At 36.2% G+C, this 12,369-nt stretch overlaps 1 protein-coding gene and 3 non-coding genes across 4 annotated transcripts; 1 reads left to right on the forward strand and 3 right to left on the reverse strand.

The window, feature by feature from the left end:
* Window positions 1-188: 188 nt before the first annotated feature.
* Window positions 189-3,329, reverse strand: prk-2 (Serine/threonine-protein kinase prk-2). The gene is made up of 5 exons (NM_065295.8): window positions 3,018-3,329; window positions 2,314-2,577; window positions 1,749-2,196; window positions 1,559-1,689; window positions 189-741 (listed from the first exon to the last, which is right to left on the reverse strand). Exons 1-5 carry the CDS (start codon window positions 3,231-3,233, stop codon window positions 475-477), a joined length of 1,326 nt encoding a protein of 441 aa, NP_497696.2. The 5' UTR covers window positions 3,234-3,329; the 3' UTR covers window positions 189-474.
* A 626-nt stretch (window positions 3,330-3,955) lies between these two features.
* F45H7.14 lies at window positions 3,956-4,105 on the reverse strand. Its single transcript, NR_052172.1, has one exon. It is a non-coding gene; the product is annotated as an Unclassified non-coding RNA F45H7.14 (non-coding RNA).
* A 225-nt stretch (window positions 4,106-4,330) lies between these two features.
* F45H7.8 lies at window positions 4,331-4,518 on the reverse strand. The gene has a single exon (NR_052173.1). It is a non-coding gene; the product is annotated as an Unclassified non-coding RNA F45H7.8 (non-coding RNA).
* A 487-nt stretch (window positions 4,519-5,005) lies between these two features.
* On the forward strand, window positions 5,006-5,154 carry F45H7.9. The gene has a single exon (NR_052174.1). It is a non-coding gene; the product is annotated as an Unclassified non-coding RNA F45H7.9 (non-coding RNA).
* Window positions 5,155-12,369: the final 7,215 nt, after the last annotated feature.

Below are 12,369 nucleotides of genomic sequence, written 5' to 3' on the forward strand. Positions count from 1 at the left end.
ACCTCCGGTTCAGCGCCATATCAAAGTTGCTCTCTTTCAAACGCGGATATCTCTTCAGACACAAAAGCTATCAAAAAAATTTCAACTACAAAAATGTTTATAGTAAAATTTGCAACATTTTCTTGGTTAACAATATTTTTATCCCATCACTCATTGCAATGTTATGCGTCTTTAAAATCGAGAAAAATCGAAGGAAAAGTTTTATTTTGCAAATTGTCAAGAACAATGTGATTCTGTCATTATCATGCATGGAATACCCAATAAAAAGAAAAATTTGGTCAAGTGAAAAAAATGGTTTGCCGGTACAGTTTGTATCGCAAGTCGGGGGCATTTGGGGGGTCTAAAGCGACAAAATGAAAGAATTCTGGGGAAATAGAAAGCTAAGGGGCTTTTGTGTTAAGATTAAGGACTTCAAATTTGTACATAAACATTTTTCAAATCAAAAAATTAAGATAACTTCCAGCAGAAACAAAACTAGTCCTGCGAGAAGACGCCGCTAATTCGATTCTGTGCCTCTCTTGACATTGCCCGTCGTAACGCGGTGAGTACGGTAGAGTTGGGTGGCTGCGGGCTGTGATGCTTCTTGATTTGTCGCTGATTCTTTAATGCGGTGTGAACATTGAACTGCGTGGGCGTTTTTGATGCCTGAACTGCTGCCTTCATTTCGATTGAGGTGGGTGGGGCGAGCAGGGAGGTTTTCGCCATTCGGAACTCTTTGTGGTTCGGCTTTTTCTGGTTGTGCTGGAAATATATTGGAGTTGTAGACGGGAGATGGTTTTATTATAGTTATTTAGGTTAGCACAAATGTTTTGAAAAAGATCTAAACAAAATACGTTTTACAAAATCAAAAATTACCGCCAAAGTCATTTAAGTCGATGCCCCATGTACAAAATTTTTCACCGTTTTTTTTGGCGTCTATATATATATATATATCTTGGTTTATTTTAATGATAGACATTAGTTTTTAGCCATATTTTAGAGAAAAATAATTTTTCAACAAAGTAGTAGTTTACGGCTTTCTAATAAAATTGAAGAGAAGCGAGATATAAGCGTTCAAAGTTAACTGAGAGATCCTGACTATGAGTCAATGCTCCATGTGCGTAACACATAATTTACTTTAAAGGGCCATATCTCGGTTTAATTTGAAAACATTAAAAAATGCTCAATTATAGAGTTATTGAAAAAACTCCAACTAACATTTTATTAGTTGAAAATTTTTTGATAAACTTGAAGACAACTGAGATATGAGCGTTCAAAGTTAGCTGAGAAACCACATGTCGATGCACCATGTGCAAACACCTTATTCAACTTGGATAGCTTATATTTCTGTTACTTTTAATGCTACACGTTAATTTTTAAATAAAAGTTGTAGAAAAAGAAATTCTAAACATTTTGTTAATTAACAATTTTTGAAAAAACCCAAAAACAACCTAGATACGATCTGCCAAAAATGTCTCGACAAGTTACGCATCACGAGCCTCCCGTGACGCACGAATCATGTTCAAAAATGTGATAATTACTGTGTTTACATATTAACTACCGGAATAAAAATTCTTACCGTATTCGAAGAACTCGCTGATAGGCCGACTCCTTCATCAGCACTGCCAGGCTGCTGGGAGACGCTGCTGGTCGGGGGGCTTCTGTCCTCCTCGGTTTCAGAGTGATCACCGAGAGTCTCGCTGTGATGGTCTGGAAATTGTTTAGTTTTTTAGATTGTTGATCGATGCACCTTTTCTTATGCAACTTACCATCTGAAGATTCCGATGTCTTCTTCTGAACCTTATTCTTTGTCAAAGCATCCCATGAAAGTGTCTGTTGTTTGACCCATGGATGATTAAGAATTGCTTCAAGAGAGCATCTTTGGAATGGATCGAATGTCAGACACTTGCTAATCAGATCTTTAACCTCTGCACTAACAGGAACAAAGAATGGAAGTGGGCCCAACAGATGTGCCGTACAAATGTCCTTCTCATTTCTGAATGGTAGTCGACCGTTGAGTGAGTTGTACAAGAGTACTCCCAACGACCAGACAGCAGCTTCTCGTCCAAGATAGAGAGAATGTAAGAACCATTCAGGTGGGCAATAGAGTCGGGTTCCTTGGAAATCAGAGTATTGGCTTCTTCGGAGTACGGTGGCCGCGCCGAAATCGATGAGTTTTGTGGAGCCGGTGACCAAGTCGATCACGATGTTTTCGTCCTGAAAATATTGATAATTGAGTTTTAGTTTTGAAAGCTCACAAAAAAACTTTTATTTCAATCCAAAATTATTTGTAAGAATTTTAAATTCCCGCGCGAATTTAGTGTCAAAATTTACCTTCAAATCCCTATGAAGTACACGATTCTGAACACATTCATGAACAGTCACTGCAATTTGTCTGAACAAGAATCTTGCCATATCTTCGCTAATCTTTCCCTGTCCCTTAATAAAATCGAACATGTCAATGCAAGGGTACGGTCGTTCCATGACAATTAGGAAGCCTTCTGGGATACTGTACCAGTCGAGAAGACGAATCACTCCTCGCACTTTTGAGCATTTGGCGAGCATGCAAATCTCCATTGGGACTTGTTCGCCGTTTATCTGGAAGGATAAGAGGTTTCCGGTGAGTTTTTAAAATTTAGAGAATGTGGAATAGTTTCAGTAAGTTTTGTGAGCTTTCTGTGAAAAAAAAGTTTCGAAATCAATTTTCTGAAAACATAATCATAAAAATTTAAGCTTGGCAAGATAAGCCTTAAATATAAACCTTAAATTTAAGCCTTAATTATCAGCTTAATTATACGCCTTAAATATAAGCCTTAAATATGAGCCTTAAATTTAAGCACAAAAATATAAGCCCAAAGACCTAAGCCAAAACACCTAAACGCCTAAACCTAAAAAAGTTATGCTTGAAACCCACAATCAGTCTAACAAGCCAGTATGCTCGGTTTTTAAAACAATTCAGACCATGAGAAATCCCTATGGAAATTACAAAATTCTGAGCAAAAACGGGTGTCAATTTCCAAGAAAAGCTATAAACTCACCCTTGCCCATTCTTTAACATTGCTTCTCTCGATGAATTTCACTGCAACAAGTGCATTATCACAAGTCCTGACAGCTCTGTATACAACTCCGAATCCACCTCTTCCCAACTCTGCTTTCAGCTTATAGTTCTTCTTAAACTTTGAGAAGCCACGACTTGATTCTCCATTCAGTAAAAGTTTCAGATTGAAGAACTGCAGTGAAGCCAGCTTCTTCATTTTTTTCGCCAAAACTGGAAGTGTCATTGGTGTATTATTGTTGTTGGTGCCCGATGCACCGGGAGATGAGTGTGTAGGTTGTCGCGTAATTTTGAACTGAAATTGTGATAATGATAAACGGGTTATTTCTATTCCTGGCAGCGAATTTATACGAGAATTTTTGGCTGGAAAACAATAAAGATAAGGAAGAAATTCAGCGGAAATTACGTAAAATAAGTCAAACTATAATTGTCTATAACACTTTTTGATGCACTTGAACGTAAATGCTCACTGGTTTCTTACAGGAGGTCTTATCAGAAACAATTCACAAAACTCGTGGGAAACACGTGGGATACTCTGCATTTCAGAAATTCCAAATAACATACATTATTCTGGCAGACAAGGGGATGATCTATAGATTACTTTTTTTTGGTGTTATCATTGTTATTTATTATGGAAAATAAATCAAATTTGAAGATTGATGGTAGGGGGGAGAGCTGACGTCTAAAGAACAAAAAAGTACAGCAATAGAAATGTTCTAAGAAAGTTCAAAGTTAAGTGGAAGGATGATTCGATTATATATAATGATGATGATGATGCGCGGAAGGCGAGATCTCAAAGGAATTATTCTGACGTCTGAAGATTGGGGTAGAACGCGATGATTTCAGAATATATGTATGATATCAGAATTTATGTGTGTGTAATATTGTAGTCTATGATTTTAGAGTCTTTGAATCCGAAACTGGAACCCCCGTCTCGACGTCAGGAGAACATATTTGGGTGCAAATTTTTTAGAAAAGAGTATTTACGCGGCGTAGGACCGAACTTTGGTTGCGTGCTCGGCGCCCGCCGTCTTAACCCACTACACCATAATGCATAAATTTTGAGCCCAAGTGTGAAAAAACTTGCGCGTCAAATATGGTGCATTGGGGTTTTTGGAAAAAGCGAGTAATAACAAAACTAACGAAGGCATGGCTAGTGCCTTTCATATAAATACTTTCAACTATACAACACATCTAAATATAACTCATTATCGAGGAAAAGGAACAAGAAGCACCGGAAACACTTGACCACAGTGATGATTTATCAGAGAATTCGCCCCTCAAAAAATCACAATAACTCGAATAGTTTGTCTGAAAACTGATCGCCAAACTTCTGGGCGCGTACATTTGTTTTCGATTTTCGGGTACAATAAAAGACGAAGAAAAGAAGAAGATTGTTATCGTCAGTGTCATTTGCAATTTGGTGAACCCGGTGAAGCACGTGCCATACAGTAGGCGACACGATTCTTGTACGAAAATGTGACGAGTTCGTTCGGTGCTGTTATATTGTAGGAATTTGTAGAATTAGAGAGACCAGAAATCGGAATGAGTCAGATTGCAAAACTGATGTCATGTAAGCTTATAGGCTTGCAAGACAGATTAAAAGTAATTCGCCACTGCGGGGGGTCGAACCGACGTCGTTACAGCGTCCGTCAGCGCCTTAACCCAGTAGGCCACCGGGCGCTAATATTGCCTAACTTGTTAAGTTTGCGCGTCAAATCTGATGTCTTACTATTAGGTTTAGGTGAGTACTAAAAGAGAATAAAGAAAAGCGTTCTACAATTAGAAAGCCAAGAAAACTAAGAACTAGAGTGAGCAGTCATGGAGTAAAAATGGGAACGCAAATAGAAAAGTGATGATAGTTTTTTTTTTTTTGAAACGTCGAACTACAACTGGTAGTTTTGGTGAAATAGGCTGCTTCTAGGCAGAAAGTAAAACAAAAACCAGAACCCTCTCTCTCTCACAGTGGTGGCTGGTGGTGAAAAGGAGGGTTGTGTTTAACTTTTCATCACTTGGGCAAACAGGAGGCCAAACACTTTTTCTCCTCGAAATCTAAAACCATTTAAAGTGGTTTTATTGTTGCAAAATGAAAAACGGCCACAACAGGGAACGAACCTGGGTCTCCAGACGCTACTAGCCTCTGCTCCACGGGTGCGAGCTTGCCGCCGAGCTAATCCGAAAATGGCACTACACCATATTTGACGCGCAAATTTGGCGGCACTGCCAACGGTCACCAAACAAAAGTCGGTGAAAATCTAGGTTATCAGCCAGTATTCACCGAAGAATTATCACAACAATAGTATACGCCGACAAAGAATCTTACACAGTTAGAGAGGTCAAAGTTGAATTACGTCACGAGAAGATTTTTGGAGAAGAAGAAGCTTAAACAGGTCATAATGGAAATAACATTCACATTAGCAGAGAAAAAGATGCGTCTTCTATATATCATAGGCTAAGTTTTTTTCCTATTTCTTTGATTAGTCATTCGACTGGTCAGATGAAATTGCAGAAATTTGAGAAGTCAAGACAGGAAGGAAGCGGGCCTAATTTGTGACTCCGTGACTTTTCGATGAAAGAACAAAATCCGTTTTTTTTTGCTGCAAAATAAAGTTTAATCAATTTTGTTACAGAATATTTCAGCCTGGTCAAAAAGAACATGTTATGTGACGTGTGGGGCATTTTTTAGTAGAGGACGCTTTGATTAATTACTGTTATCGGCCGCAGTTTATTGCAAACACAAATTTTGTGTAAATATTTTGCCAGTGTGTGACATGACATGTTTTCTGGAATTTTTAAAGGTCATAATTAAACTTTTTCTGCGAAAGTTCCTGTTTTTGGTGTTTTCTCGGTGGAATAGAGCGAAAAAGTTCCAAACTTATCTGAACTCTTGTATCTCGGTTACACTGGAAGATATCAAAAAAATGTCAACAACAAAATTGATTATTAGAATCTGCTCTACACTTTTATAATTGAAACCTTTTTGGTATCTTCAAGCAGAGTAGAGATAGAGGGACTTTCAAAGTTGACTGTTGAAGTGAGTGAGGCCCAAAATCTGAATAGGCAGAGCTTTCTATACTAATAGAGCAATACTATGCTAAAAATATGATAAAACAAGGTTATAGTAAAATAAAAAAAACAACTTACTTACTAAAAAAAATTTCAAGCCCCCCGCCCCCTCAACGCCTGTGAACTCCGAAAAATTTCTTAACTTCTTGGACATCTTGTATCTCGGTTCTTTTTTAAGCTATCAAAAAAGTGTCAACTACAAAAATGTTTATTACATTTCGCTCTATATTATTGCATTTAAAACTATTACTATCTTAAAAGACAGCAAAGATACAGGTACTCGAATTTAGGCCAGAAAAAAAGTAAAGGGGGGGGGGGTGGTTTTTATTTTGCTTTGGGGGTGCTAGGCTGATAAAGACAAACTATAATTATTTAAATATAGCAAAAACAAACTTCAATACATAGAACAATTTTTGGATTTATCAATAATCTCTAATTAGAAAAAAAATTTTCGTCGTAAAAAAATTGTTTCGAATTTTCAAGCGATCTTCGAGTACTAAACAGAAACTATTTTTCAAGCCTGAAACCTCCGAAAAATGACTTTTCGAACTGTGTACCTGACTTTCGAAAAGCTTCCTTATCACTGATAACTGACAGAAGACAATCTCGATTTTCGTAGAATCAGGCGACCTGGGGAGAAACTTTTTCTCATTAAAGATAAAAAAGTTACTCTGATAAGATAACAATATGCTCAAAATTCAAGTATTCAGAGTACATTAAATGATAGATCAAGGTGCTGGAAATAGAGAAGCGTAGGTGGGGAATGATAAGAGCTTTTACTTAGGTGGTTAAGTTGACAAAAACCCCAACAAGAATCAAATGAGGGGGTGGTAAAAGTCAGACATATTGGAGACGAAGGGAAAGCTTCCGACTTTTCAAGGTTGATCTTATTCAATGAAGAAATGAAGTATGAGCGGAGGGGGGATAGATGTTCTGGTTCTAGATGTTTAGTGTAAGATTTTGAAGCTTTTCTATTAATTTCCTATGTTAAACTATACTTATAAGCCTAGCCAATATCTCGAAAAGTTCCAAAAGTTTTGAAAATAATGCGCGTAAGATTTGATGCATTACGACCGCAGTGGTTAGCAAAGTTAACAAATTTTGGTGGTCCCAGTGGCCGAGGTTAAGAGGCGCGCACCAACCAGATTTTTTAGAACACAGACGGGAATCCAAAGTTTATAACTTCCTTCGTTTTTGGGTCAAAAGCTTTTCAAAAAAATGAGAACACTTCAAAAAGTTGTGTTTTTTTTTTGCTTCCTAGGAGCTTTTAATGTTTTGAAATACTACTATTTTACGTCGCTTTTAGATAAAAAATAAGTCGTTAGCCAGACCGGAAAACCACTGTCCATGCAATAAACACAATGTACAGCCTAAACAATTTCACAATACTTGACGTTTTTTTTTCTTCTTATCAGTGGTCAATCAGATAACAATGGAGCAAAAACAAAATGAGAGGAAGGCAGGAGGGACTCAAAAGTAAAATGAACTAGATCAGCATTAGTTCTATAGACTGAAAAATAGAGAAATAGAAACAAAAACATGACAAAGTAAAGTGCTATTTTAATAGAAAAAGTTCAGAAAAAAATGTTTTCAATAAGCAATTTGCCGTCAAGTGACTTGAAGTCCAGCAACCCGCGGGGTTGCAAAACAGCTGGGGCCTTAGACCACTAGGCCTTGCAGGCCAACAACAAAAGTTCAGAGGTTGTCAAGGAGCTCCGGAGTTCAATTTTTTCATCTGACTCCGAACTTTGACGGGCACAATACACCAGATTTTACGAGCAAATTCCAAGAATTTCTGTGGCAATTAGCTAATTATATTATGTATTAATTCATCAAAGATCTAATTAATAGATTTGCAATTTAATAAAATCTCGTGATGGGTTTGGAAAACAATTGTTTTTGTTTCTGAAACTTTGGGGGTTTCATGCAAAACATTGGCACATGTGATTTTGTTTTAGGTGTGACGCTGACTCAAGGGGGGCTTGAAATTTCAAATAAATACACGATTTTTACACAGCTTTTTTTGAGTACAGAGCATAATTGTGATAGGAATCAGAAAATAAATCAGAAAAATTGAAACTCCCGGCTTCACGTCACCTCCACAATTTTCTTGGCAAATACTCGATGCACCATATTTGACGCGCAAATCTTAGGCCACGCCCACAAATTGGGCGTGGCTTATAAGCTCTCTCAGCGAAAATCAGTGTTCGTTTTTTTTTGAGAAATATGTACAAATTTTGAAAAACGGGCGGAGCATAGAATGGGCGTGGCCAATGATGTCGCGCAATTTTTTGAAATTTTAAAAATTCTGAGATAAACATTTCTGCGGGAAATTCAAATTTTTTGAGAAGAAAATTTTTAGAAGGGACTTCAAGTTTTCGCTGAAAATTCACTTTTTTTCAAAAAATATTTTCGCGGGCTGTGAAAAGTTTTTGAAGGGATGTTCAGCTTTTTCAAAATTTTTGCCGGGAAATTTAAATTTTCTGAGAAAATGTATCCTGTGGGTCAATGAAGGAAAAGAGCAAGTGCGCTCCACCGCAAAACCTACAGTAATCCCAAAAATCAAGCTATTGATCTACAGTAATCCCAGGGATAACTTCGCTTTTTAAACATGCGACGCCACAGATTCTAGCGTTAATCTACAGTAGGTCAAAAAAAGACGGGGAAATGCAAGTGCGCTCTACCGCACAGTTTTCCTTAAAAACACATAGCACCTCTCAGAAAGTATAAACTAGAGTGCTGCCCTCGAGTACTCTTTTTATAGCATCTCCGGTAACAAGCAGAAACTAGAGAAACGCTGAAGAGTTCGAAATTCAAATATCAAAGAATGACGCAGGAAACTCATATTAATAATTGGGAAATAAAAATAATTTCGAAACAACCTCTGACATTGTTGACAGTTCTCACGACATGTGAGAAATTGGAAAAGAAATAAAATTGGGTAATAAAAAAGTCGAATGTACAATATCGTCCTTCGTGACATTCGGATGTTTTAGAATGAACAAGTGTTATTATAAGATTCTAGGGGTGTGCGGTGGAGCGCATTTTCATCCAAATTTCAAAATCAGTGATTTGAAAAATTTAAAAAAAATTCGATAAATGGTAATTTCAATTATTCGCGATTTATCATTCTATACAAATTAATTTTAAAAATTGAATATTTGTAATAAAATCAACCTTTGCGGAATTTGGAAAATACTTTTATGAATTGAAAATTATCACAAAAAAATTATAGGAAAAATTTAGAGTCGATAATTCCTTTTTTCGTAAAGATAAATATTTAGAAATCGATAAGTGGTTTAAAAATGTTTTAAAAAAATTGAAACTTCCTTTAAAAATTAATAACCACTGAAAAGTTTGAAAAATCGATAATTTCACTTTATAAAATTGCATTTCAAAAGCCATAGAAAATTACCGAATTTTGAAAATTCTAAAATCCAATAAAATGACGAAAAAAAATCATCGAAAAGTTTGAAAAACCGAAAAGTCAAAAAAATTAAATTTTTGGAAATTTTTTTTTAATCACAAGTTTGGAAATTACTGTTTGAAAAAATACCAAAAATTAAATTTCAGAGTGATCCAAAAAAAAAAAAGATAGCTTCCATCAGCTTCAACTACTTGAAGCCTATTGTTTGAAAAAGAAAAATAGTTGAAAAGGAGAAGAGGGGGCGGAGAAAAGTGACACTGTCTCTGTATGTTTATTCATTTTCTCAACACATTTGTATTACACTATTCAATTCTTCTTATTCACTTTTTCTTTTCAATCACTTTTCGGGTCCCTTTTCACATCTTTTTCGTCTCACAGCGGGACGTTTCACATCAAGAAACACTATCAGAATTGGGTGATAGTATCAGTGATTAAAATGGGGAAAAACAAACAAACAGAAATTTTGGAAAAAACAACAATTTCAGGGTTCTGGAACGGAAACTAGGTCTGATTACGTGCCCAAGTATGCCTACCTACATGCCTACCTACCTGCATAGCTAAGTGCCTAAATACATCTTCTACCATCTGCCTACATGCCTACTTCCTTACCTCCTGCCTGCCTACCTACCGATTTCATGCCTGCCTGGATAACTCCTGCCTGTCGCTTATTTTCTAATAAATGATACAATTTTAGACTTTCTGGGTACTTTTTTAAAAGAAAATTTGAATATTTTGGGCAAAACATGAAATGTTTAATTTTAGAATTCGGAAAAAATTTCGAATTATTTTCAAATATTTAAAATCCAAAAAATAGTTTAAAAATACATTTTTTGGAACAAAAACGTTCAAAAATTGCAGAATCCTCGGAAATAATTTCATAATTGCGAAAAATATGATTTTTTGGAAAATTTTATGAACTGTTTCTTAAAAAAATGAAATTTTTCCGGGAAAAATCGCTCAACAACTTTTTGAAAAAAAAGTGAACCCATGAGGTGTCAGCCGCAGGTTTTTTCGGTTAGAAATTTCTAGTTTAGGATTTTTTTGTAGAGAAAAATTGTCGAAAAGCAACAAATTTCAAATTTTCAAAAAAAAAAGTAAAATCCCCGTATATCTCCACAAATCTACACAATAGGTTGCGCACGCAGTGTTTTTTTTTAATTTGGAAACTTTGGAAATTTTCCTTCAAAACAGTACAAAATTGACATCAAGAACAAGAAAAAGTGGCTGAAATTGATCTATCAAACTGAAAATGATACGCGCGCGTGGCGAAAAAGAGAAAGAGATGAAGAGATGTACACAGAAGACGCACAGATAATGATTAAGAATTGGGAAAAGAGAGTGTGATGAAAAGAAGAACGGGTTACAGATGAATCTCCGATGAGGTAGAATAATTTTGAAAGAGAAAAAGAAGACCAAGCAAATTAATACCTGCGCGAAAGGTGACAGGGGGCACAGAGAGGGCGGGAAGTGAGAAAGATACAGAATGAAAAAGAGGAACATTCTCTGAGCACACACCGAAAGAAAACACTATATATTTTTTGACAAGCTCCCCCCGCGAGAGCGCGCGCGCGGAAAGGTGAAGTGCGTGAAAAACGTGGAACTCAACTCCCTCTTTTTTAAACAAGACTGGTTTAGGAGCTCTGGTGCTGAGCAATAATCAACAAAACATATGCTTGTCAAACAGCTTCACCACTGTGTCAAGATAATCGGATCTACTCGGGGGAACAGAGAGAGTTCACACAAAACACTTAATGAGAACTGGTTACGGGGGCACTGGAACACTTGAATAGTTCGTTCGTGTTTTGTGGGGTAGGCACATCCTATTGAACTTGTGCAGTAGCATATACAGTGCTGGCCGAAAAGATATCCACTTTCTGTTTTTTGATGATTTCGATAATTTTTCCAATGAGCATAACTCCAAAACTAGGAAAGCTATCAAAAAAGTTTCAATTGGTAAGATGTAGCTCGTGTTCAGGCATATTTATTTTTACATGTTGCACATATTCATCCAACACATGGCAAGTAATAAAGCGGCGGACATCTCGTGAGTCCGTTTTTGATGATGATTACTAAAACGACTGTAACTCGAAAAACATATTTTTAATGGAAGGTTTGTGACAGTAGCACGGTGTTTATATAATTTTTTATTGTTTGAACATACTAACTTTGTCCTGAAACCTCCATTGAAAAAGACAAGAGAGTTTAAAGAAGAGAGGTGTAGAGTAATTTCGAGCTCATTTCTCATAAATAGTGGATTTTTTTTCTGAATTCTGTTTATTGGTTAATATTATTATTATTATTATTGAATACGTTTTTTTGAACGTGAAAGTAAGAGAAAAAAAGAGGATAATAGAAAAAAAAAATTTAATATGTAGTTCAAATATAATAACAACATCAGTTCTTCACAAAAATTGTCGGAAAAAGATTTTCAATCCAAGAAACCTGATTTTTGAACATGGCCTCTTCACAGTGTCTAATGAGACACTAGTTTCAGCTCACATATTTTTTTGAATGAAAGTAGTAAAAAGTGATTGCTGACAATTTTCTGAGATCCAGCACTTCTATCATTTCTGTAGTTTCTGAGTTTGATATTCAAAAGAAAAACGGTAGAGTAGAACTTTCATGGTAGGCAGGCGCGTTTTCGGCGCCTGACACCTGCCTGAAACCTACCCGCCTCACGCCGGCTTTTCGTCTCTTCTCATTTTAAAGTGAATTTTCAAATTTCAAAGTTTATCATTTTCAACAACTTGTTGAAAATTATTTTTTAAGAAATGAATAAAGTTGACTTATGTTTTAGCATAAGGCGCGCATTGAGGCCAGAGGCAGGCTGAGGTCGCCTTAA

The sequence above is a fragment of the Caenorhabditis elegans genome, chromosome III (assembly GCF_000002985.6).
Source record: "Caenorhabditis elegans chromosome III".
In the NCBI taxonomy this organism is placed as follows: Eukaryota; Metazoa; Nematoda; class Chromadorea; order Rhabditida; family Rhabditidae; genus Caenorhabditis; species Caenorhabditis elegans.